At 32.0% G+C, this 27,313-nt stretch overlaps 1 protein-coding gene across 3 annotated transcripts in view; it reads left to right on the forward strand.

Annotated features, from left to right (window-relative positions):
- The first annotated feature begins 3,409 nt into the window (after positions 1 to 3,409).
- The window catches only part of LOC133201075 (pleckstrin homology domain-containing family A member 1-like), a 36,838-nt gene continuing 12,934 nt past the window's right edge, over positions 3,410 to 27,313 (forward strand). For 2 of the 3 annotated variants that reach the window (XM_061336874.1, XM_061336876.1), the window contains exons 1-11: positions 3,410 to 3,461; positions 15,165 to 15,314; positions 15,470 to 15,529; positions 15,633 to 15,681; positions 17,535 to 17,632; positions 17,889 to 17,981; positions 18,885 to 19,007; positions 19,176 to 19,244; positions 19,651 to 19,712; positions 21,559 to 21,622; positions 23,060 to 23,125. In XM_061336874.1, coding sequence (XP_061192858.1) covers positions 3,459 to 3,461; positions 15,165 to 15,314; positions 15,470 to 15,529; positions 15,633 to 15,681; positions 17,535 to 17,632; positions 17,889 to 17,981; positions 18,885 to 19,007; positions 19,176 to 19,244; positions 19,651 to 19,712; positions 21,559 to 21,622; positions 23,060 to 23,125 — 837 coding nt within the window. In that variant the 5' untranslated portion in view covers positions 3,410 to 3,458. Of the gene's footprint in view, positions 3,462 to 14,456; positions 14,571 to 15,164; positions 15,315 to 15,469; positions 15,530 to 15,632; positions 15,682 to 17,534; positions 17,633 to 17,888; positions 17,982 to 18,884; positions 19,008 to 19,175; positions 19,245 to 19,650; positions 19,713 to 21,558; positions 21,623 to 23,059; positions 23,126 to 27,313 lie in introns of those variants that run through there. The other variant, XM_061336875.1, reaches the window with a different exon arrangement.

Genomic DNA, 27,313 nt, shown 5'->3' on the forward strand with positions numbered 1-27,313 from the left:
AGAGTTTGTTACCCAATGCATTTTTCTGTCAAGAGGCAACGAAGCTGATAGTTGTTAGGATGCAACATAAATATGTAGATGAAATGTTCAGATAACGAACAGTTATCATGCTCAGAAGTTCATTTAAACAATACAAATTGTGAAGATCTAACACGGTCCTCTAAAAACAAAGGAGGGATCAAGTGTCATGGAGCAGTAAGCATCCTTTGTCGACCAGTTACATATACCCCTGGTCATGATCGGATAAACGAAAAATCTTTCAGTGTAAAAATAATGGTCTAACAATATCAATAGATATCTAAATACTTTCCTAACTCTCCATCCTGAACAATGAAATATATTGCATGTTGGCATAATTTAATTTCATGCATATCGACATAAGTTACTGGTGATAAGTATTATTACATGTATCATTCTTGAATATTGAACATTAAGTTACATCTTGCAAGAGAGATGTCCTTTAAAAAAAGATCAAAAAGGAAAAACTGCATCTTCACAGTACATACTTTGAAAACTTAGATCATACAAAGTATTGGGTCTTGTAAATTAACAGTTTTCAAGAAAAAAAATCAGATGAGACTTTACAAAAATACTCTGCAAATTTTATATTCATTTCATCATAAAACACAGAATTATCATTAAAAATATTATTTACAGAAAGATAAATGCTAATATGAAGTTGGGGTTATCATTTTACTCCCATATAGTCACGTATCAACACTATGTTGAGATTTAAAAAAAAAAGAAAAAAAACGGAAAACCAATTTCGGATAAATAAAATTCAAAGCAATTATGCATCTGTCAAAACATGGTCAACAAAAATCGTGTATTAGCCAGACTGAAAGAATTTTTTTAGATTAAAATCTATGAGAATCTCTGGCCTTCTCTTTGAGTAATTTTTATATTTTCAAATCCTAATTCAGAACCAAAGTGCTAACTTTAAGATTCAATGAAAGGTACAAAAAATTGTAAATTAAACATACAGTTATTGAAAAAAGAAAATCGTTTTAAATTGAGGTGAAATTAGGTCATATAAAATTTCATTTCCTTTAATATGTTTTGAAATCTTCCGTATATTACGGAAATAATTTAACTTACTTAAATCCTAGACACTGGCATCAGGATAAAACAAAACGTGCATTGTTCATATATTTCATATAAAGTCTCTACCGGTTTGAATTCATTTGTCTATCAATCTGACTTAATTGTACTCTTTTTGTCTTAAGTTTGCAATTTACAGAATTATATGACTTGATATTTTTAAATCTTGTACAAAAGTTGATGAAAGAAGACTAAAAATGAGGAAGGATTGGTATTTCCAAAGAATTCAATGTATTCCCAGTAACCAAAGCAACAGAAACGTATATATATTCTCTCTCTTCAAGGATATCATTGATCTGTTCTGTTTTTAGTAGTAATTGTAATTGCAACCAAGTTCATTTGAATCAAAGAACGATAAATATGATTTTGATCTAAATGTAGACTTTAGGTGTGCCGGGTTTCATTGAAATAAGACCTCTCATGTTACCGTAGATAGCGTAGCATTTTGAAATAACTATACCCTTCATCCAATTAAATCCAAAACAAAACGAAATACAAAGTATCGGTACTGTTGTTGTCAGTTTGTATACAAGGTAATATTGAAATCGTACTTAAACTGTTGGGAGAGTAGACTCTGATTATTTTTTTTAATCATCCAAACACTTCTTTTCAAAAAAAAAAAAAAACACTTTAAAGAATTATGTATATGGCGATATAGTCTATCAATGTTCCGTGTTTTACTGAAATTGGACAAAAACAGTGGAAAGGGTATAAATGAAGTAGCCATGGCATTTCAATTCAAAAGTCGACGAATTGAATGACAGACCTCGTGATCTTTCATTGTGTGTCGAATTTTACTGAAATCAGACTAACCTTAAACGAGGAAAAAGTATTTTGAATGAATTTTACTGATGCAACCTTAATAATCATGACAAAACTATCAAAAACCGATATCCAGAATTATGCATCTTTGTCTGCTTGATTTCTGATTTTGTATCATGTATTGAAAATCGGATAAAACTTAAAGAGAAGTAATGTTTCAATTATTTACAAATGGAGAGACAGACAAACAATGGACACTTAATCTACTATCACAGAAGCTCTTCTGGTCGATCCTCGTCCAGTAAAGGTAAGGCCAAGGTACACAGTCCGACAAAAAAAATCACCTACCACAAACATGAACGTAATATATTTTCTACCTCTTGGTGCTGTAAATGGAGAGAACTTTGAAGAATTATTTGGATTCTAGCCTCAGATTTCAAAATTCCAAATCGCAATAGAGTAAGATCACTGAAGGTCATGTACATGTATTTAAAGAAACAGCTTTGTGCCTAATTTACTGCTGTTTATTCATATTTTATGTCAATTATATCATTTAACTTTTTTCTAGATATCGTTTAATGAATTAGCTGGAACTGGACACGTGTAAATGGTCTCGGATGATGGATCAACGACATGTAATTAGAGAGAACAAGCGAAATAATTTGAAAAAACTTATTTAGATAACATATTTGCAAAACAAATAAATTTGAAAAAATCAAATATATATTAAGTTAATATTTTTTTCTAAGTAAATGTTGATTCGAAAACACAAAGTATGTGATGGCAGCGTGGAATAAATATTGTACCAGTTTGGAAATGACAAAACCTTGACACAAACCAAAAAAAAAAACTATTTTAATGGGTGCTTGACTATCGTTCGATAACGCATCCGACTCTTCGACTAAGCTGTTCGAGTATAATTGATATATCCCTAATAAAAACATAAACAAACACTCTGGTTTGTGGTCATTTAGCAGACATTTTGCAAACTAGACTTAAATCTGATAAATTCTGCAAATTCTATTTTGACTAAATCAACTTCATAAAAAACACCCGTGATTAACGAAAGAATAGTTCGGAACGATTTATTCCTTTTCATGAAATATTGAAACAGGAAGAGAAAAATGTACAGGTTACAACTGGAAGTAGATACTTGAGTGCTCTTCCAGTTTAAGCATTTTATTTTTGTATTTAATAAGGAAATTCCTTTTATTTTACAATAAAATTGTGTGAACGTAGTTTGAGATGACCATACACTGATATAATATTCTACCTTTCGAAGTTGTTATAATAATGAGTTGTTTTATATACCACTAGGAAAATTGTTTAACTTACTGACTATGATATAAGATATCCAGAGGAAAAGAAGAAACATTCTGAAATGTGAAAGGAGCATTGTGATCATCGTTCTTTATCCATGCATATAATTAACAGTATTGTGATTTGAGACCCCTTTATTAATTTCGAAGATAACTTGCTTATCGAATCTAAACACCACTGGAAGTGCAGAGTCTCTGTTTCTCAAAATCAACAGAGTTTATCAGCCAGACTTTTGGTGTCAAAGATCAAAAATTGACTGGTATGATGACAACGAAATGGTAATTACCTTCAGTTTATTCTTTCACATAATCGGTTTGAACTTTATGGAAGCTTCGTCAAATGTTTTCTTTAATTTGCAGTCAGGGCCATAATGAATTTGTACATGTTATAGTGTAATTTATATAAATATTCATGAAGAGATAAACTCGTTACGTATAAATATTAACATCAGCCAAAATACATATTTCACAAATACATGTATGTAACGATAATTCTTTTTCCTCTGCTTTACATGTCAATAAAATATGCTGATTACCGTTAGTTAACTCTCTCAACCAAAAAAATTATTTTTAAAAAAAGGAGGAAGAGGATAACCAGAAAATGGTATAGAATAATCAGGTACTTGAACATGGTAACAAAGGTTCTTGATTCGAACAGGAAACTAAAGTACTCAGTACTTCGCGTTATATATTATGCCCATTCAAACAAACAAGTACTAGAGTATAATTGTAGGTACCTGTTGGAACATTTAAATTACTCGATATACAAGTAAATGACATATATATGTACAATAAATTAGGAATAACCAATTGTGCCATCCAGACTCTAATGTTACAGGCATAAATGAAAAAAGAAAGGCACCTATACTACATTAAGTAGGAAATACGTACAGTGACATTAGCACTAAAAATATAAGGTTTATTTTCATTCTTAATTGTTTTCTTGCAAAAAAAAAAAAAAATGTATTAAATACTATGTTGTGTTTATATCTCAGTGGTTACATGTGTGTGTAGTGTTTTTCCAAAAATTAAAAAAAGCTACCATAGTTTATCTATGGTAGCTTTTTTTAATTTTTGGAAAAAACACTATAAAGTACTTTATTGTAAAGTAAAAGTACAAAATACATGTTTCCTGAAACAGATTAAGACTCGTACATTAAGTAGTTTATTAAGAGGATACCACTTCTTACATTATAGCTTTTTCTACTCACGTGGAAGTAGTCCTGAACTAGGTGATTGAAAGGAATTTATTTTAAGAGATAAATTTCCTTTTCTTAATATCAGTAATAAAATGCTTTTCATATAATTTTTTTTCAATTCTGCTTACATACGTTAGTTTATCGTAAATATTATTTAAAAAGTACTGAAAATGATAATGAGTTCTTTTAAGAATTTATTCCTGTAATTTTACATGTATGATGTTCGTTAAAGAACCAGTATAAAGAGTTCAGATTTTTCTTTCAATGGTTTTATGAATCTCAATTGGTATATTTTTGTATGGGGTCGGTTTAAAAGTAAATTTAATGGTTCGACGACAGTGATTACTTCATTAGAGGAAATTCATTGATTTCAATTCTACACCTATGATTTACAACGAAAGCTTACACATCTGAAGCAAATAATTCTGTTTGAAATATGACAAGTTTTCATAATAAAGGTACATAAGCTAGACTCTCAATATCATACTCAGTCAATCTCCAAAAATTAATTTTAGCAAATGTTTAAAATTGCTTTAATTTTTGATTTTTAATGTTTAGGCTCTAGATATTCTGCAGTAGCAAATTGTAGTTTTTTCAATATAATTTTCCCAGAAGTTATCTTTCTTTGTTTTTTTTTATTTTTACATGCTGCAACGTCTCTACAAACACAATTTCAACATTATACGGTTATTATGGGTAAAGTTTTTAAAAAACAACTTAACAGGCATTCTATATAATGCGTGTTTTTTCAAAAAACGATTAATTACACGCAACCCCTTTTCTTCATCCATTGACTCACAATAATAAAAAATTATATACTTACTTAACAAGAACATACAAGGAAATATAAAATGAGCGAGAAGCAGATAAAGTACATTTATAGAGGACGCGTGTCACAACGTTTTACCAGACCTTACTGATGTAAATCAAACCTCCAGTCACGACTACAATTCAAGGTTCATACTGAGTTTAATTTTACATCATGATGAACTTGATTTGAACTGCACAGATTCCTAAAAAAACACAAAACATTATTCGAATAAGAATATGTAGTATATATGTCATCTTCTCGTTGGTTAAATTCAATGTCATTAAGCAAATTTAGATGGAAGATTCAATATGTCAAACGTATTTATTGTGAATGATTAATTACAAAATGTTAACTTCAAAAGAGAGAGTTTACCTCATATATAAACTATTACATGATGATACGCTAATTTACTTAGTGTGTTCTTTGCTTGTCTCCAAGAGATACACTTTGTGTCTGAAGCAATTGTTTTAGGAAGTAGCTTTGCTTTTCTCCTAAAAAAAAAAAAATACCTTTTACACATAAGTTTTCACATTTCTTTTATATTTTTCAATTTTTTCTCTCGTTTTTTTGTCATTTTATATAAACCTAAGATAACAAAACGAAAGATGTCAGATTCGACTCTAAAATTGAAAAGTTTCATACAGTTTGGGGTCAATATTTGAAATACATAAGTGGGGGCACTTATGCCCTCATGCCTAGCAGGAACATACCATGTAAGCTCTAGTGCGGATTTTCAAGCTCTTCTAGCCAAGAACAGCAGTCCTCAAATTTCCTTTAATTAATTTTACTTTTGTTCAATTGTTGCGCTTTCAAACTACAAAAGATATTGACATATTTTTTTCTCAAAATCTGTAGAGGATTAAATCCACCATACCAACGTTTGACAATAACTTTTGATACCCCTTTTCTATTACCCTGTAACATCCGTGACAAAAAAATCATCTGCAGTTATATAAACTTTCTAAATTAAAGGAATTTACTTGGTGCATTTATGTAATAGAGCTCAATATTCATGATCAGATGAAAAGAACTATCATATGCAAGGAATTCCATGAAGCATAGATTAAGTTTTTAATATGCACCTGAAGCACATCTCGAGTTACAACAGAAGTCAATGGTTTTGTCAATTTTTTGTTTCAACTCTTCAAAAGCAACAGCGTAATTCCCAAGCTTAAAAGCAGGCATCAACATTGAACTTGGACCAAGATTATTCTTTTTCTTTGTTTGTTTGTTTTTTAACGCCCTTCTCGAGAATTTTTCACTTATGGAGACGCCACCACTTGCCGGTGGAATTTAAGGCTGCAAATTTGGACGTATACTCGTCACTCAGGGCCATTGAGCAGTGAGGGATCTTTTTTTGTGCCTACTGCGACACGGGACCTCGGTTTATACAGTCTCATCCGAAGGAACGGTCTCCTTATTCTACAGTGGGATTCGAACCCGCGACGTAAGGATCAACTCCTTATCCCGCGATTCTAGAGCAAACGCTCTAACCACTGCGCCACGCGGGCGACGCCCAAGAATAGAAATTAGTAAAAAGTGCATGAAATTAGTTAAAGGAAACACATGTTACAATAAAAATAAAACATCGTATCACGATTTCAAGTTAAGTCTACTTTGGCCTTGGTAATCGGGTTTCTAAAGCAACATTTTGCAAATGAGAAAATGCAGTTTTCAAAAAATCGTTTTATGCAGCAACCTTACTTTTTCTTCTGAAAACAAATTTTCTATTTTTTACATCAGCAATCATTCATTCTATATTCTTCAACTTTTTCTCAATTTTCCTTCATTATATAAACTGCAGTTAACAACCTATATTATATTCTACGAGTTATTGTAAAATTACTTATTTTCGAGGGAATTAATTTTCGAGGTTTGAGAAAAAAAAGTTTCGTGGTTGAAGACTTAAATTAATACTTAGTTTTTAATTTAATCATTTCGTGGAGGACGTAAATTTGTGGGTCTCTTTATACCAAAACAACAACGAAAATTTAACCCCTAGTCCCCTACGGTAATAAATTTCACAGTATATAAAGCGCAATAAGATGTTTGATTTTCATTTGTAACATTTGTAACAAATTTCAAGTATTTTTCGCCAATTTCTTCCTTGGGACAATTTCAATTGATGCCTGCATTCAAGCTCGGGAATTTCTCTGTTCGTTTTGAAGAAGTTCAAACAAAAATTAGACGAAATATTTGACCTCCGTCGTTAATCCTGCTGTGCGTTAAATGAATGGTAGGGAAAATTCAATTTATTCTCCATAGAATTCCTTGGATATGTATGTTCTTTCAAATGCTCGTAAGTATTGAACATAGGAGAATAAATGCACAAAGAAGATTCCATGAACTGTTATCCTTTAATTTTGTACAGTACATAATTATACATATCAGTTTGTCGCCGATATTACAGGATTAAAGAAAAGGGCTACTCTAAAGTCATTACCAAACATCGGTGTGGAGGGTGTGATTTTGTTCACAGATTTTATAGAAACTCAATATCTTTTGTGGTTTAAGAACGCAACAGTTAAACAAAAGAAACAATTAATCAAAAGATGCATGAGGACTGCTGAGTTTGGTGAGTAGGACATGAAATCCGCACCAGAGCATACGTGGTATGTCTCTGCTAGGCATAAAGGAAATTGCCTAATCAGGCATGCATTAAAATGTCATCAAGAAAAAAGCTTCAGAGTTCAGGTGTAGTCACATCTGAACTCTACATATACAGTAAAACCGAGAAGATTATGAAATTGCGTGACCTTGATGCAGAGATTCAATCATTATCCAAATGAGAAAATACAATTAATCGTATGTTACGATTATCATCTCCATAAACTGAAATATACATTATGTAAGAAAGTTTTCGCAATAGTTTGGTGACCAAATACATGTTCTTGAGAAGATTCTCAATCACTGTATTATGGCAAGAATAGTCAGAAGCCCTGTTTTGATGTAATCAACTAATAGGTATATATTGCTACATGTAATTGTATTAATTAGGGAAACCGTTAAATTTCCCCAGACAGCGCTCACCTACTCCCACCCAAATGGGACCAAATGGTACCCTCATTCCTTACAAATTTCATTCATTTGTGCAAGGCTTGCATGCAGTTCTACACTCAACATTCAAGAGAAATTCTTTGGAAAACATCAAGCTAGGAAAAAACGACGAGGTTTTGCTGCATAAGAATTAGACAATGGGAATTCTTTAAATATTCACATAAGAGCTTTCACATACTTTAGGAAGAATCCAGGCTTTGTTTATTTATTACAATATATTTTGGAGCGTTCGTGAAACGTGGAAATTCGGTCTTGATCTATAGGCGCTATTTTATGATCTCTATAAAAAAAAAACTGACAGTACTGGATAAATATTTCAGAATATTTTTCATCCTTAGGAATATTTTTTTCCCTTTATTCTGATGTTTTCAAGAAATTTTTAGTGTAAATTATACAGACGTGTTCCCCATTATTAGAAATGATATGGCAGTGTAAAGGAAACTGTTTGTAATCTCGTCTATCAAGTTTAGATATCTCCAATTAAATCAAACCAAAGTATCAAAATCAAAATTGAATTAGAACGCTAATGTGTATATTTTTTGATCAATTAAGTGAGCCAAGAATAAACTTAATAACTTGTTTCATTCTGTGTCACTTTCAATCTAACTTATTACAGATAAATTCAAAAATCAAACCAAAATTTAAATTTAAGTTATTTGGCATAAAACAATTTCAATTATATGGCTAGTTTGACATTTTGAAAGTAATAAAAATCAATCTTTTAATATGTGCATTGCATGGATATCGCATTGTATCTGTGCAGCAATGTCTTTTGTTCCCATTACGTTAATCTCAGCAAAAACAAAATAAAAATACATATACCGTTTAATGGTGATAGTCTTCATTCTGTGTACTATCTGCTACGATTTGTCATTACTTAAATCCAAGGAACTTACGAATTCGTCTTCTCAAAGATGTACTTCTTTTCTCATTAACAACCTACAAAAAACATTGTGTAAACCTGGTCATAGTGTGAAGATTTTTTTTCCGATTTATAATCTTATAGTGCAACTTTTTTATTGATGGTAAACAATGACAACTCCATGATATTGAATTGCCTCAGATCTCATGCATACCATTTTTTCTGTCGCCTTAGATTCAACATCTTTGTGTGGAAATCAAAGGATGGGATGCACTGGTATTTATATAGGTCTCTGTGGAGCGACACTCAGTCTAAATGAAGTAATTAAATATTGGCCAACAATGCTCAAAAAGTTTGATTCATGACATCGTTGATCATCTTGTTGGCATGTATTTCAACTATTTCTAAAAAAGGTTTATTGGCTTTTTTTAAAACATCCAACATTTTCCATTCTATAAATGTCAACCACAAGGGGAGCCATGAATCAAAACATGTACGATAAAAATTGGTTCTCGGTCGTTTTTTAAATATTGATTCCCAATACATTTCTTTTTACCTTTGAGTTTTCTTTAAAGCTTTCAACATTAAACATAAAGAGACTCCTTGGAACATAAAAAAAAAAACTCATATTCTTCGAGTTTCTTGATAGATTGTGCTCTCTGAATGTAGATCAAACCTTTCAGTCAAAAACAGATATCATGACTAATACTTAGGTTTTTTTTTAAAGTATAAAAGATTTTCTTTAACAAATCTAACATTACAAATACATGTACCTTCAAATCTTCGTGAATTGCATACATTAGTTCCCTCTTTTTTCTAATGTTTTCTTGACATGTTATAATTTCTTTAGACGTTGTTCTAATCTTTATCTCCATCTAGAATTTTAGAGTACATATTGCATAAAAAAGCACAAATTACTTGGTGCAAGACACTTTATTTATAATCCATCTTCCCATTTTTGGTAGTTTCTGCTTGAGAATTTTCTCTCTTTTTTTCAGGATAGAAATTATAAGTTTTTAAGCTATATAAACGGATTGTTAATAAGAACAAAAAATGTGATCGAAGCATAAAAAAAGTATTTCAGTTTGTTTATGGAATATTGCTTGTACCATCTACATTGTAACGGAGAGCCATGCTTTCCAAGACTATAGGCTCTGTGCACACTGTGTCTGTTCTCGTGGCTTATGACGTCAGTTTATTCCAATCCAGTACAAGTCTCGCAATGACTTACCTCAAGCACTCTCTCATGTGCAGTCATTTCTTTATTTTTTCTTTCGATCCCCTTTTTTTCTATTGTCAACGTTTGTCTTGTGCTCTATATTAGTTTCTATAATCTGTCAAGAGGGAAATACATGGACTTTTAAGTAGTTTTTCCTAACATAAAACTTAAAACACGATAAGAGAACAAGAATTTAAATATAAATTTTCATACATTCTTAAATTGTCTCCCGTTAAAAAAAGAATCATCACTGCATGTGCTGAAAGTACTAGAGTTAGTAAACAGTACGGTGTTACTCAAGGATACAGAACCATTTCGTTGTAATTACACGATGATTATATCTTTCAGAAAAAGGAACAACTTTTGACTTTACCTGTTTACTCACTTTTGTTGCTGCAATCTCAGTTTTTTAGTATCTTCGTTCAATGATGCTCTGAATATATTCCTGGTGAAAATGCATGTATATACCAATTAAGAGAGAGAGATACACACGATGAGTATACATCTATTCCTCATTAGTTAACGTTGAATTTGCTAGATTATGAAAAGCACAACAATTATGTTGTAGCAATTTTTGGAATACCTTAATTCTTTCCGCTTCTACATTTGATGCATCAGAGTCTCTGGTCTGAAAAAAAAATGAAAGTCATAATTTTGTTTAAGAAAAATAATTTATCTTTTGAAAGTAAAACATTCTACCTGTTACCAGTCTTGGGGTAATGCTTACTGTAATGGCCATGCGTAGCAACGCATTTCTTTAAATTGAAATACAATGTAATTTGTCAAACTTCATAATTTAGGAGCTTTCTGTTTTTGTAAGAATTCATTTTCCCCCCTCTATTTATGCTAGGAAAACTACTGAGTTTTAATGCTACTAAAATTACCTTCACTAAGAAACGAATCTAGAGTTTTCGTGAAATATTTAAACACTTGCATGCATAATGCAATAGAAAACTACTCACTTTTTTGTAGGGATGTCAAAATATTTATTTTCCTTAGTCGAATATTCGATTGCATTATTCGAACGATAGTCGAATATATTCGGAACATTTTCCGAAAATAAAACTGTATATCAAACTTCACTGGTACATGACGTATTTAGAATTCAGAAAGCCCTTTTACTTAATTTATTTAAAAAGTAACATCAAAATTTATGCAACGTAACGCGTAGATAGCATGTTTTTTTCCTAATTCTCCAAAATGTATGATTTCCCCGTCAATAGAATTCATAAATCGATCTGTGCATGCAGTCAGTTTTTATTTTAGCAAGCAAAGAAAAAAAAATGCTAGGAGATTTTTTTTAGAGCTTATTATGAAATAAATTGGGGGAGGGGGGTTAATCTCACACTATCCAAACGTCAAGTGCCTGTGAAATTGTTAAACAGTTAGATACTGCTTATTCGATTATTGTTTGCTCTGGCTATCAAAATGGCCTTATACAGTTTAAAATGTAAGCGAATTGTTTTAATAATTATCGGAGTTTCAAAACATGTCAAAGTTATGGTTTCTTCCTTGCGTTTGAGCAATCTTAAAATAACAAAAAATAATTGGTACATGGTATAAGATCAAGTCCAATTAATAATTTTACAAACAAAGCCTAGTAAATTGGTGAGTGATTTTAAATTACAAAACAACACAGGCAGTTACTGCTAAATAATTCCCGCAGTATACTCGGCAGTAGTGAAGCACTTATAATCACTGTACTTTTTATATGTACATGGAAAATCAACCGTTCTTATCGACTGTCTCTTGGGTAAGACGGTTTCTCAATTTTCTGATGAGAATTCCATCACGTTATCACTCTTTTATTGTATTTATTTAATTATGATAATATTCGAATGTCGTTTCATTATTCTATCGTCGGTCCATTCGACTGATAGTCGAATAGTCGACTATTCGTTGACATCCCTACTTTTTTGTGCCTGTGCAAATCTAAAAAATATTTCTCAGTCGCCCAGGACGGTAGAAAGTCCTGAGAAAGAAAATCATTTGAGTGACTGTCAACTTTTTTCATCCTATATAAATAAATTTTGAATCTGGTAACGTCATTTCTTTTTTACTTTAGATCATCATCTATCACTGTTGCAAAATTATTTTCTCTTTTTTGATGGAGAAAATAGTAGCTCTTTGAACTTCGACATGAAGATTTTGTGTAGAATAGAATTCTTTTGAGTACACTGTATTCACTATTGGTACCTACAATGTACGTTCACATCTGCATTGTGTCTAATAATGCACTGAATATTTCCAATAGTTTTCTGAACCTTTCTTTGAGATACAAACTCCCTCTGCAAAAGAGCACAATCATTCTTAGATTTAAAATCATAATTTAATATCATATAATTTTTTTAGCGTTGTATAATTCTGTAAAAATCCCTGGAATAGGTACACTATAAAAATACTTGCCATTTTTAATTTGTCATCAGCAGTGATCTCAAAATAGTTGGGATTTAATCGATGTACTCTGTAACGCTCTCTTTCTTTACCGACTTCTGTTGAAAAGAGTTACGAAGATGTTGCCGAGTACAGCATTCTCGATAAAAAAAAATCCCTATTTATAAAGATACAAAGAAAATTCTCATGTATACAAGAAGGGTAGAAAACAGAAAAAGGCAATCTTTCATTATTTTTAACAATCTCACCTTTGTGTGTGTCTTCTCTTTGTCTCGTTCCTTTATTCATCTGAATCACCTTGGTCCTGCTCTTCTTCAGAGTTTGCTAAAAGATTGTTTTCCTCTATATTTCCATGAAAATTATGCTGACCAGTGGCGGATTCAGGGGGTTGGGGGGGGGGGGTCGGGAAACCCCGCCCGATCAAAAAAATTTTTTTACAAGTGTCATTTTAACAATATATTGCATAAATGCGACTCTATCCAAGCCCATTGTTTTACACAAAGAGGTGAAATATACAGTCACCATGCGAAATCCCTTTCCGTCTGGGCGCACACAATATACAGGTAATCAACAGTACTGTACATGCAGAGATCATGATAGTCCGTGCAGCTAGTGATGACGCAACGTCATACACACCAACAACAAAAACTGCTCATAGTTTTGGCAAAAGTAATATTGTTTCGAGAATTTTCTTCTTTCTTCGATAATTGAATGTTATTGAACTCCGTGAATAAACTGTGATTATTATTTAATAGAAAAAAAAATTAATACATCAGGGACGTATACTAGTTGAAATACGTTGTGACCTGTACCAAAAAGCACATTGAAAGTATTCCTTTTGTAGATGGAAGTTACAATGCAATTTTAAAAAGCAAAAGATCTGCATTTTTTTTTTTTTTTGAATTACAGTTGAATGATGTTGAATAAAACCCAACTAACGGTTACAACTTTTTATAATGAATTGTGGCAAAACTAATACGTATAAATTAGAGGTCCTGTCAAAACAAGAATTGGCCACTTTTTTATTGATTGTTTTTCAAGACTTTTTTTTCAAACATTGGACAGGTAAGAGGGTAAAAAAAATAGAATTAAAGAGTGCATTTATGTTAGAAATTATAATTACCCCCCCCCCCCCATTGAATAAGCAATAATTCCAATTATTTTCCAAAATAATTTATATTTATTCTTCAATATGAAATATCATTATGTGTATATATTGCAAATTATATGAACAGTATAGTCAAGTAGTTGAAAAGAGTAATTAGGGTTTCTACACAGAATTCGAATGTTCTAAGTGTTGGAAAATTGCACATCATGCAGTTGTATTTTGGTAGACAAAGCTTCACATGCGACAGTGTGTTGGAGTTGCATTTTAAAATGAAAATTGGATATTATATATAGCAAATGGCGATATTTCTAATTTTATCAGATTTTACATTTCATTTTTTCTTTAGAAAAGTCTCATTTTTCAAGTAATAATCCCAAAATTTTAATTTTTTGTTCAATTTCTTGAAAATTTGGGTAGGTCGGTCTTGAAAAACATCCAAGAAACTTTATGCATTGAATGGGGATATCTTGAGACAATCTTTTCTCCGTGGTGAAAAATTTAACCTTAATTTTTTTTCTTTTCGGGGAGAGAAAAACATTTATATATGAGGTACAAAATTGCGTCATTTTAATTCAATTCGGCATAAAGTGGGTTAATCGGAAGGGTTTCTTCATATATAATCTTATTCCGGTTTCCATTAAAATGGCGTCGAAGTCAGACTTCCTTGTTTCACGCTTCAGAGAAACTTTATCAACCAAATAATTGGGATGGCGTGTGGTTAAAGCATCAGTTTGAAAGGTTGTTATTTGTATCTGTGTATCTGTTGTTTACAGTTGATATTGTAGCACGTGTAACTAGGTGTAAATTTGGATTTTTTTCTTTCCTTGTTTGTTTACCTGTTTGCATACTTCATGTAACTTCTTGATCAGCTCTTTAACCTGGATACACTGTAGGCATTTGTGTGAACCTTAGAAAATCTGTGTCATTGCAAGGTCATCCTTGAACAGAGTGCAATGTTAATTTAAAAAAAAAAATTAAGGGATAAGTTCACAAAGTGTCTCTTTATCCCAATGTAAGTCACCCCAACGAAACCCCCATTCTGCCTAAATGAATCTGAATATGGTCTCTATGTATGAATACTAGATCTGTCTATAAGGCAGGTATTGCATTGTTTAATGTACATGTATTTATGTAATTAGCCTAGGTATTAATATTATGAATATATTTGGTTGGATTTCCAGTCAAGTTCATTTCTTTGAAATGAAAATATTAGATTTTAGAAAAACTTTGATAATTTTTTTGGACAATGAACATTAATTTGGGTGTCTTTATTCTTTGTAATAAAATTATTTCAGTTTTTCTTGATGATTAATCTCTCTTAATTCTTTAAAGGATAATAACATGCCATATCAAGATAAACAAGGGAGAACCTGTGGATTTCTGAACATCCTTGAGAAGGAGTCATCCACCAACTCAAAACGAAGATATTTCATACTTGATCCCTGCGAGGAGACACTTAAGTTCTACAATGACAACCCTAATGTATGCCTTTAAATAAAATCACATGATGTGTGCCTTTAATGAAATCACCTTTTGATCCCTCATCCAGACTGAAAAAAATGTCAACGTTGTTTCTTTTTCAATTTTCTACATGGTAATGCATAATTGAAAAATTTAAATACTGTGTCGTTTTTCAGAACTTACCCTCTAATCAACAGAGTCCTTGTGGTGAAATCAGAACAGCCGTTATTTCAAAGGTAAATATTTCCTGTGTTGTAGTACAGATTTGAACACATAATGATTAAGCTAATCAGTGAGTGTATTGAATTATTGATAGTCAATGCTATCCTCTTTGTTTAGGTTAGTGAAGTCTCAAAGAAACAGAAGCCAAAGCTGAATTCCTGCTTTGGTGAGTATTATAAAAAAATATAACCTTGACATTTGTGGTAATTATCATCCAAATACTAAATTGTTTCTGTCTCCATTGAAGGTGTTCATGGATACTTATCATTGTGTTAGCTTACTATAATGAACAGATTTATACAATTTAACATCATTTATACTCTTATACATAACCATGTCACCATTTTTCTTATATATATTTTAAAAAGTCTAAGACTACAATATTTAATATCTTTTTCTGTGATAAAAAAAGTTTCCAAGTAAATGCACAGGCATATCATTGTTGATTTAATAAATCTTTTGCATGATGAAATGATTAGTAAATAGTAAGGGTGATTTGACTGGGCCAGAGATTGATAATAGAGTTTGAGAGAATACTTCATTAAATTCTTTATATGCACTGATTTATACATATACAGCATACAACATTAATCATTATCATTCATAGGCCTGTATAAACAGGAAGATCTTGTCATAAAGGATGACTGCACTTAAGGACATGTGGAATTTGCGACAAAATAAACTTTCAAAACAAGCATTTTCTTTTCATTGCAAGAATGGTCAACATCCAATCTACAACTTTCTGTAATTACGTTTAATAAAAGTGTGTATTTACGCAGTTCGAATCTGTTTTCAAAGGCAGGGGTCATCACAATTTCTTGAATCTCCGTTCGATAATGAGGACGCCCACATTTTTACTGACTGTACATAGTCAGCGCATGTTTGTCAATTGTTCTACGTTTAACAGTCGTTGTATATTTGCATAAATAATAATGTTTCAAAAGGAGATTAATAGACAAACATGCGCTCATGGTAAAAAAGAGAAAAAGCTGCTTCTTCTTACATTCGCTCTCTGTGTTGTAACCAAGGATTGTGACATGTTGGATATTATAATTCACCACGTGATTTCTTAACTCAGGTAACTTTGTGAATACTAAATTCCGTCACGTGACTTGTAAGGAAGCATGTTTTGTGCTAACTAGGACATTGTGTTTGAACACGTTAAGTCATTTGGCATTGATATAAAATCTGCTTTAATTACATTGACGTGCTCATATTGTTAATTTCGTTTTGAAACCTTTGTCAGAAGTGTATTTGTACCATACAGAATAAAGAGGGAGATTGGAAAGAGTGATCACGTTCACTTTTCCAAACATATCATTGTTATTTATGTAGTCTAATTTTAGAGCCATTCTTACAATGTTAGCTCCACATCTCATGCATATCTAATGTTCAATCAAGGGCAGGTAAGTGTAAATTCACTATATCTGGAAAGAAGTGAGGACAAAAAACATTGAATCATTTTATTGTATCACAGTCTAAAGTCATTTTAAGATTTAAATTTGGTTCCAAATTGACAGCATTCTTTCATAAACATACAAAAGTAAGATAAGGTTTAGATATAAAAGCAACAGAAGCAACTGAAAAAGACTCAAAACAGGCGTTAAGTACAGTCATCCTTTGTCATTAATTGTTTGAAGACCATTATGACTTTCTGAGTAAATATTAAGATTGTAAAGGGGTCAGAAAATTTTGCCCATTACATTAAAGTAATAGTTTTGGATTAGTGTTGAATAGGAAAGTTTTTTCAGGAAGAATTATAGTGAGGGTGGGGGTATCTGTGGAAAATATTTAATATCAATCCCTCACAGAAAATGAGATTCTTCATAATGTTATTTTTAAATATCAACATTATGTAATATGACTAAATTGAAAAAAAATATATATTTGCAGGAAGGGTGGGGATGTTTGTGGAAAATGTTTAATATTAAACTCTCTTAGATCCTAAATAAGATTATTTTAGATATCATCATTATATAATTTAAACTAATCTGAGCAAATTTTTTGTTTTTGTTTTAGTTATAAACCATGCAGGGAAAACACAATATTTACAGGCTGAGAGTACGGAGGATATGCAAGGATGGATATATGCATTAAATAACATCAGTAAAATAACGGTAGGTGTAATAATATAACAAAATAACATAGTGAAAATAACAGTACATGTAATCATACCAAGAAAATAATTGTCTGATTCTATTACATGGCAATGTATGAATCGTAATAAAATTGGAATGGAAAATCCACCCCACCCCCAAAATTTAAAAACAAACTTGAAAAAGGCTAATAATGTAACAAAACTTACACAGTGCATCTTATATTATGTGTGAATTCTGAACCACAATATTTCAACTTTGAGTTTCTTTCTTGCAGGTTCCAGTGGAGGAATCTAAGAATTTAAATGACCCAGAAGCTGGTTACAAAACAGAGATTGCTGGAGGAGTACCAATTAAAATACCAATAAGGGTATATGCTTTGCTGTTTTTTTTTACTTAAAATTCATATACTTACTTATGGCGTAATCTGTGCAATGTTTTTTTTTAAATTTATTTGGTACTTTATTGAAGAGTATTGTGATATGAACAATCAGTGTAGTAGTGTTTTCTTGAGCCTGTTTCCATGTACAAGCACCTTGGTAAACTTTTTGCCCCACAGTTAAATATTTAGTTACTGTAAAATTTCTCTGCCCCTCATTAAGATCTGGAAAACGGGAATGAATAAAATTTTGTATAAATTACCATAAAACTTTTATATATATTACCCCAACATTTGGTTTTGTCTGACGTTACAACAAAATGTCATTGATCTCCAAATCAAAAATGCTGTTTATGCACTTTGAGCCACAGTGAAACTTTTAGATGGTGAAGAACCCTGCTACAAAAGTAAAATGCTTTTTTTAAACATTATTTATAAAACAATGATACATGTGGGTAGTAGGAGAAACAGTGGGCTGGTAATAAATGAAGATGTATGTAAGTGAAATATTACCCAATGCCATAGATTAAGTCTAGAACTCAGATTTTGCTTTGAGATGGAACATATTTTTCTTTCTGATAATATTAGGGTTTTTTCTTTTTCTTTTTTTTTCTGTTAAAGAATTAGAATGTCCTTTTTTTCTGTCTTAGCATAAAAAAAGCAAGTGTTTTTCATTCTAAAACACCACAGTCCAAGCTCCGAGGTTTAGGAAATTCTTATCAGATAAAAACTTGTTTTAAAAAACCCAGATGATGAAAGATGATGCCACTTTTTATATGGCGATGACGGCCATAAACTTCTGAATCATTACAAAAGAGTTCATGTTTGATAAACAGGAAATATGATTATAGGAGTTTACTTAATTTTATGTCTTGGTTTTGTTTATGTTGACAGCATGAGAATACTAATGAATCAGGTGCTTCAAGTGAGAGTGAAGAAAGTATGGAAAATCAAAAGATAATGGCATCTTCTCAGCCAGCACTCAAAAAAGGCTACTGTGTCAAGCAGGGGGGCGTGGTCAGTATAACAGCTTTTGATTTAATCTTGACAAAAAAAGGCAATACATGTAGTGTGGCATGGCACATGAATTCCCTGAATTAGCTTTTCTTTCCTGTCATTAGAGGTTTTATCAGTTTTGATGAATATATGTATCTGTAATATTTATTTCTTGTATTGCTCTTTCAGAGGAAAAACTGGAAGAGAAGATATTTTGTTGTGAATGATGGTGGCCTGGCCTATTATAGCAATGAACAGGTTAGCACGAGAAAAAAGTTGGCCTTGATCATGGTGAGATGAAATGTCTCTACTACAGTTTGAAAAAAAAAAAATATGCATCTATTTTAAATTCTTAATCCCTAGTTTAATAATCATATCTGTTGATTGACTGCTCTTTTTTTCCTGTTAATTTTTTTTTTGTGAAATATTGTACAATATACAGTCTCTTGGTGATAGGATTTAACTTTGATTGTTCATGTAAATGTGTACGTGTATCGTATCTAAATAAAGGTAAATGGAAGATAAATTGACCTATCAGACATACTTTAATTTTATTTAAACATGAAACATTATAGAAATAAATTGTAAAATGTTTTTTTTTATATAAACTGTCAGAATTACTTTATGAAGTAGGTTTTAATTTGATGTAATGTTTTTGTTTCAGTCAGATGAACCTCTAAGGCATATACCCAGAGGTGACATCACTGACGTCAGAAAGGCCACCATGTAAGTTATTGTATCCCTAGTAAACATTGTCAGTTTGTATTACCAAAGGTGACATCACAGACATCAGAAAGGGCTAACGCTTTAGCTTGATTGGTAGAGCACTGCTGGCATGCCAGAGGTCCTGGGTTCAAATCCATTCGGAGGCACAAACATTCTCTGTTACATTTGGTGTCCACATTGGGATTGGGGTATTCTCTAGTGGGTGAAAATGATTGCCCCCAGAACTTTGCCCCATAGGTGTTTGCACTCCATAAGAGATGAGGAAATCTCATTTTCTGGAGGGGGGACAATATGGTGGTGTTGGATATATGGCATCCTACTACATATAGCTTGGGCTAGTGGGTTAACCCTTTAGCTCAATTGGTAGAGCACTGGATTGGCATACCAGAGGTCCCAGATGCAAATCCATTCTGAGGTACTAACATACCTCTGTTACATGTGAATACAATATAAAGAGAATTGTTTGACCTCTCAGTTGGTAATTTGCATCAGATAGCAGTTATAGTAGTTAGAAAAAGAAGCCCATCATAGGATCAATAAGTCGTCAGGTCAAGGTCAAAAACTGATACGCCTGAATAATGTTGTGGACTCAGTGACCATGACTGACCTTTCAGTTTTGAATGTACCACATATATAAGTCATATATAAATACTTCCTGCAAGTTATCAAATGGCCAAAGGAAAAAGCCTATTGCAGTAAAGGTCAAAAGGTCATAGTCAAATATTGTAATTGGCACAACAATCCTTTAGATACAGTGAGAGAACCTTATGACTGTGCTGTCTCATACTGTAAAAGTGGTTATTTACACTGGTTGTTAAGTACGCGTTTGTGACCATCAAACATTACGCGCGGTTGTAATATACGCGGCGCACGAGTTACTGGAAAAAAATTACGCGGCCATCGTTTACTAACATCGAGTTGTTCCCCTTTGAAAAGGTCAAGAAGTTAACACGCATGAATAAGAAAAAAAAATAGAAATAATTACATGTACAAACAAACTAAACAAAAGAATTTATACTGTTGGATTACTAAATATAACGGTGATCTGCACAGTCGAAAGCGATGAAGTGTGAACAACTGGTGTGCGCTTTATTGTAATTATTTACGCAAGCTCAAACTTCAAAGTGGGATCTACTTACCTGTATCTGTGCGGCGAGTGTTGGCAATTAATTCAATAGGTATGTTTTTAGTGACTGTGAGTTTGGGTAACATTTTGGACTAATTATTTGAAATTAAGAGGGACATACACGTACATACAAAGGAAATGAAAATGAGTATCGATGTTTTTAAGCTTTAATTGCGTGACGTTGCTTTAAAATATTTAATATGAAGATGCATTTTTCATTGCACATTTAAAAAAAAAAGAACAGTTACTTTTTCATCACTCTCTGTGATGTATTTATCTACTTACGTGCGTTCAATACCACAATTAATATATGACTGATTCGACCGGTTTAACAGTATAAGTCGTGGTCTAGAATGATTCCAGAAGTTTGAAATTTTGTGACCATACGCGCGGGGGTAATTTACGCGGTTCTTAGCTTACCGCGTAAGTAGTGTAAATTTCCCCCACGTGTAAATAACCACTTTTACAGTACTGAGTCAATAAGAAATGTCATATTGCTGGGGTAAGAAATGTTTATATCAGGTTGAATAGAGGGAAAGATAGCTCAGAACTGGTAATAAGAAAAAAAATCCAGCTTTTTGAAATGGATACTATTTTTGTGATATAACAGAGTACTGATACATGTACATCAATTTTTTTCATGCTCACCAATGCACACAATCTTAAGTAATTTCTGAAAATAACTTGGACAATAAAATGTTCATTCACTGTATTTGCCAGGTCTCCAGGAGCCAGGGACAATTTATTTGAAGTTCATACTTCTAAAAGGACATTCTACATACAGGTAAGTTTTCCTTGTCTTAAAGGTTAGATCTGAACAGGGATATGCTTCTTTGGAAAAGAGGATTTCTTGGGATTTGAAAGTCATAACGGTCATTCCTGAGTTCAGTGCAAAGTGCAAATCTGATATTAAAAAATTGGGGGGGGGGATGCTACAGATATCGATAAGTCTAGGAGATAATATTGATGATGTAAAAAATAATGTTGAGAAGAGGAAAGTACATGTATATGTATTTTTATGACGTCGAGCTCTTGGAGCTCGAACGGCATCTAGCGATCGGCCAAGTGAAATCGCCAAGGAATGTACGCGACCGAATGTGTCAGTGGATGCATCCGCAATAGAAAATAGCAATAGCTATAAACCAATTTCTTTTAAAACGCTCACAATGAATAATTATAGCTTGAAAATGAAATTGCATCAATTGTATCTACAATTAATTCTTTTACAAAAAACGATATTATGTTTTATTTTCACACAATAAAAACGTGATGGTTGTTGCGGATGAATTTCTACAGAAAGGTGCGTCGAATGACATGAATAACATTTTGGAACGATAACCGTGGAACACAAACAACCCAACAGGCGGTAAAATAATTTACAAAATTACATAAACACGAATACTATAAGACTGAAAAGATTGAATTTGTAAATCTTAGCTTTACTTTTACAATCTTCTGACCAACTTTATCCTAAAAACCGATGATGTTGACCAGTATTACTGTATTTCTCTATTTCCTCCATTTCCCAGTATACCGTATACCACACCCGATCGTAACTCGATCGTAATTGTAACAGAACAGTCTTGGTTGTAGTTTAGATGCAATCACTAATACAACGCTTTGACATTGGCAATTAGAAAAAATATTATATAAATTTATGAAATCCTTCATAGTTCTTCAACTGACTGAAAAGAATTTAGCATGAAACATGTTCGACGGTGTCTGGTCAATTCGAACCCTGCTCCATTCGGACCATGACATAAGGCCCCAGACTGTAATTGTGATATTTTGTTTAAAACTATTTTTTTTATTATTTCTCCTGAGTCACTCACTTGACTTATTGCTATCTTCAAGTTCAAAATGATCTTTTGAAATTGTTTTTCTTCTTCGACGTCATTGAAGCCTTTCAGGCTTTTGATTTCATTCTATCAAGGCAGGTGTTGTCTTCATTATTGGGGGGGGGGGGGATTCCCATACCATTTACAGATAAAGTAATAATATTTTTAAACCAATGAGACCCCAGCAAATTTATTAATTTAGACTTTTTTTCATTTTTTGGATTTGAAGAGTTATCCTTCCTAAAGCTGCATCTAAATTATTACTAATTCATATTTGTTGTGAAACATGGGGGCCCTTAATGGGGAGGATATATGCATTTAAGATACACTTAATTGGTAGACTGAAGCGATTACTAAAGTATTAATGTATTTGAACATTGCAGTGTGATACCCCAGAAGATGTACAGGAATGGATATCAGCAATAGAAAAACTTATAAATAACCAGGCAGTGAGTTCTCTTGTTTACTTATGTCTAAGATTCATATATACTTGGTAAACAATATTTGTTCATTTGACACATTGAAAAGATTCATCTAATGATATAACCTCAACTTTTGACCTCTTGAAAACTTCTTTCTTCAAAATATTAATTGAGATATTTAGATACTAGTATACTGTCAGGCACATTGCTAAAGTCTACAGCTTTTGGAAGGGTGAAACTCTAAAAGGCAATAAGGTAGTCTACAACCAGAGGAATTGTTATATTTTATGTTAAAATCTGTTGTTTAGGGTCAGGGTGATGGGAAGTGACATGTTCATGTCTGGGCCGTGATTTTGTTATGAATGAATATGGGATACTGTCAGGTTAACACTTGTATGACAAATGTGTACCATGATCCTGAAATAGAATCGATAAGACAAGGTCATAAGGATTGAAGTGAAAATTGTGTATTTGATGTAAAACACAAGAAACCCATACTAGACAGAAATATTGCTTATGGTTGCAGAGTTTTGTCAAATTTCTCATCCAGGCATTTGATCAAGGTCATAGTGTGAATTAGCTTTTGGTGAACAATTTTGCAAGATTATAAACTTGGTTTTTTTTTCACAAATATTTTTTTATGACAGGAAGTAAAAGCCTTTTGTGTACATGTATTGTGTCCTTATGTGCAATTTTCAAACATACAACCCACAAGAGACCTATTTTGATCGAATTTGTCAAACAACTGGATCTCAATCAGGAGTATTTGAGTATATACCTCATATACCATTGTATGGTCTGGGAGAAAATTTACAAACAACAAGTTGCACAAAAACATCTTGTTAGCCATGTAAATGGGTATCTGTAGATACAATAATAGTTTATTCAAACACTGTGGCCTACTTGTATAGAATTAAAATTACTTTACTTTACAAGTAGAGTACTTGTGGATTCCCCCCCCCCCTCCCCCCCAAATTGAGCCAAGCCTGAAAATAAACCCAGGCCTGCTTTCTTACCAAAATTCAAGATAAGCCTCAAGCAACTTATTTTCAAGATTTCAGGTTGTATGAAATATTTCCATTTGCTTTATTGTAAATAATGTCCAAACCACGAATTATTGATGTCCAAGTACAGATAAGGTTCATCTCAAGATGTTGGAAGAATTTATGTAAAATACAACTGCCATTTACATTTTAGCATATTACATCAAGAGAGAACTATCAAGTACAAACTATTGTAATATTTATCAAAACTACTAAACGTGGAAATTTAATCGCTTGATCTGGCATGCTTTTATTGTGTGGAAGTCAATTATCTCTATTATCATCTCATCATTCTGAGAATAAATTTAAACAATGTAGCAAATAAAAAAAATGCTGCTGATCTGTTTTCTTTCCATTATACATCAGTTTAATCATTCTTGTAAATAACCTCAAAAAATTTACAGTCCTTGATGAATTTGACAAGATCAAGGTCTGCCTGAGTCAAAGGTTTTAACAGAGAACTAGGGAAATCTTGTGCATGTTGTACACAAATGACTTGTTTATATCCAGATGACCAATCTTTCTTATTTTAAAGCATAGCTAGGCTAGAGTTAGCTATGATGATCAATGTCTGTGTCTGTCCATCTCTTCTCTGTGATGGTTTGTTTTGGTATCAACTTTTTTCAATTTTCCTTGAGCTACTTGATGAATTTTTCATGATAAAAAAAAGGATTAGCTATAGGTCAAAGTAAAAGTTCAAACAAACACTTTTTTCCCAAATTATTGTGCAAGCACTTTCTTTTTAGTAGACTTAATATTATTATATTCTTTTGGTTGAGATTTTAATTGTGATCCATTTGTCATTTGATACAAGGTGAGCAATGTGGCTGATAGGCCTCTTGTTTCGTGCATGCCTTTAGTCTGAAATACGCTTGCATGTTTTTTCAGGATCCAGCGACTACAATTCGGTTACATATGTATGAGACAATGATATGAACACAAAACAAGGTTGATTATTGGTGTGATATGGTGCACTTATTACTCTAGTCAGTAGTCACTGCAGTTCTGTAATCCTTCATGTTCATCCTTGCATGTAATATACTACCCTCATTTTTAACAGTGAAGGGGGGTTAGGGGGATGTTTGATTGTTTATAATTTTCCACAGCTTTTTGAAGGAAATGATTGGGAGCAAGAGTAGAATTTTGCTGTGGAGTTTTGTCTTTTTTTTCCTTGACATTTGGAATATGTACATGTAAGAGGATTATGGATTGTTTTTGAGCTGTCCACTTTTTTCAGTGTGTCCACATGTTTTAAACTTTCAAAACTAACATCTCACATTTGTTTTATTATTTGTCAAAGACAAGGTCAAATACAAAAAAAATGTCTGACAATTAGAAGTTTGCCTGGCAATCTTCAATATTTTGAGGTCGTTATACAAGTAACAATCCCTATTCTTGAGACAACTACAGGTTGTTTTACTCATTCAAATTAATGACAGTTTGTGATTTGATCTAAGATGCAGTACTGTAGGCCACAGCCCCTTAATAGTCTACTTTTTTGAACACTGAATGATTAATGAATGAACAGTGAACATAAAATTAATTCAGTGAACAATATGGATAGCAAAGGCTGAGTGCAGTGAGTTAACAATGTTTGCATAGTGAATAAGGTGTATGTAAAGGAGAAAAAAAGATTATTTTCCTTAAGTATTCACATTTCAGTAATAAACTATGTTATCTTAAGATGTTGGGAATTTATTAAAAGTGTGATGATAAAAAAAAAACATAAAAGTATTTTTTAGTATCAACAAGCTGTTTGTGTGGTTCTATTTTAAAGTGAATTTTTATATAAACCTGTGTACCAGTAGGTGGTTTTGAGCATAATACTCAGGTCAGGATATGTAGTAACTATATTAACATAATTGGTGAGACATTCCTTTGTTCAAATTTTATTTTAGTACATGTATTCAATGATTGATTGAACTGAATAAACTCTCAGAAAAAAAAGATTGCAAAAAATTGATGGGAGCAGTACAGCACCTCCATGTTTGCATTGTAAGTGTAGATTAGTACAACATTTCAGGTAGATCAGTATTGAATAAGATTTATGGGAGCAGTACTAAATATCAGGGATAGTACTTGGTATAGATCAGTATTGGATAGGATTTATGGGAGTTAGTAATTTAGTACTTTTCAGGAACTGTACTTGGTATAGATGAGTATTGGATAGATTAATTGGGAGTAGTACAATATTTCAGGGTTTGTACTTAATGTAGATCGTGTAAGTATTGGAAAGGATGAGTGGTACACCATGTCAGATTGCACTAAGTGTAGATTAGTACATCATTTCAGGGTTTTTACTTGCAACATTTCAAGGTTTGTATTCAGTGTAGATCAGTATCAGATAGGATTAATGGGAGCAGTGCAATGTTTCAGGGACAGTACATATGGATAAGTATTGGATAGGATTATGGATATTGGGAGCCGTTCAATATTCAAGGGATGGTACTTAGGATTAACATGAGAAATGAGCTGGCATTCTGGCTTTTCTGAAGTTTTTGAATCTAACTTATTTTACACATAAAGATATAATATAATTATACATGTGTATCCAATTGAAATATTTGGTGCAACTGGAAAATTTATTTAGGATGTAATCAAGTATTTAAGAATTATTTTATAATTATATTATATGATAAGGCATGTTAATGTTTTTGTTTAGTCCATATAATTTCGATATATGTAAGTTCCATGTAGATTTCCATTTTGAAAGAGCTAATTAAGGATTTAATTATGCTTTAGTCATATTAGATTTTGCTTGCGGGTTTTTTTTGTGGGGTTTTCATGATTCCTGATTTTGAGTATTGTGATTTTGTGTGCATGTGTTACAAATGAATTTGAAGTGTTTAATTCTCAAGTTTAAAATCCAAACATTTCCAATACACACATATCCCATTTCATCAATTAAAGTATCTTCATTTTTCTTTGCTTTTGTCTGTAACTCCCTTATTATAATACATATACATGTACAGTGTATATATTTTGCTTAATCAGTTATATTTTGCTACAGAAATCATCTGGCTAGCATTATATTACAATTGTTTTATAAACTTGATTTTGCTGTAAAAAAAAAAAAAAAAGCATTTGGTTTTTCGCAGAATGAATGTTAAAGAAATTCATGAGTTTTGCTATTTTTGTAGAAAATGAGAATAAAATGAAATGGGGGAGGGGA

The sequence above is a fragment of the Saccostrea echinata genome, unplaced genomic scaffold (genome assembly GCF_033153115.1).
Source record: "Saccostrea echinata isolate AGI-Se365-2 ecotype Australia unplaced genomic scaffold, CSIRO_AGI_Sech_v1 ptg000042l, whole genome shotgun sequence".
Taxonomy (NCBI): domain Eukaryota; kingdom Metazoa; phylum Mollusca; class Bivalvia; order Ostreida; family Ostreidae; genus Saccostrea; species Saccostrea echinata.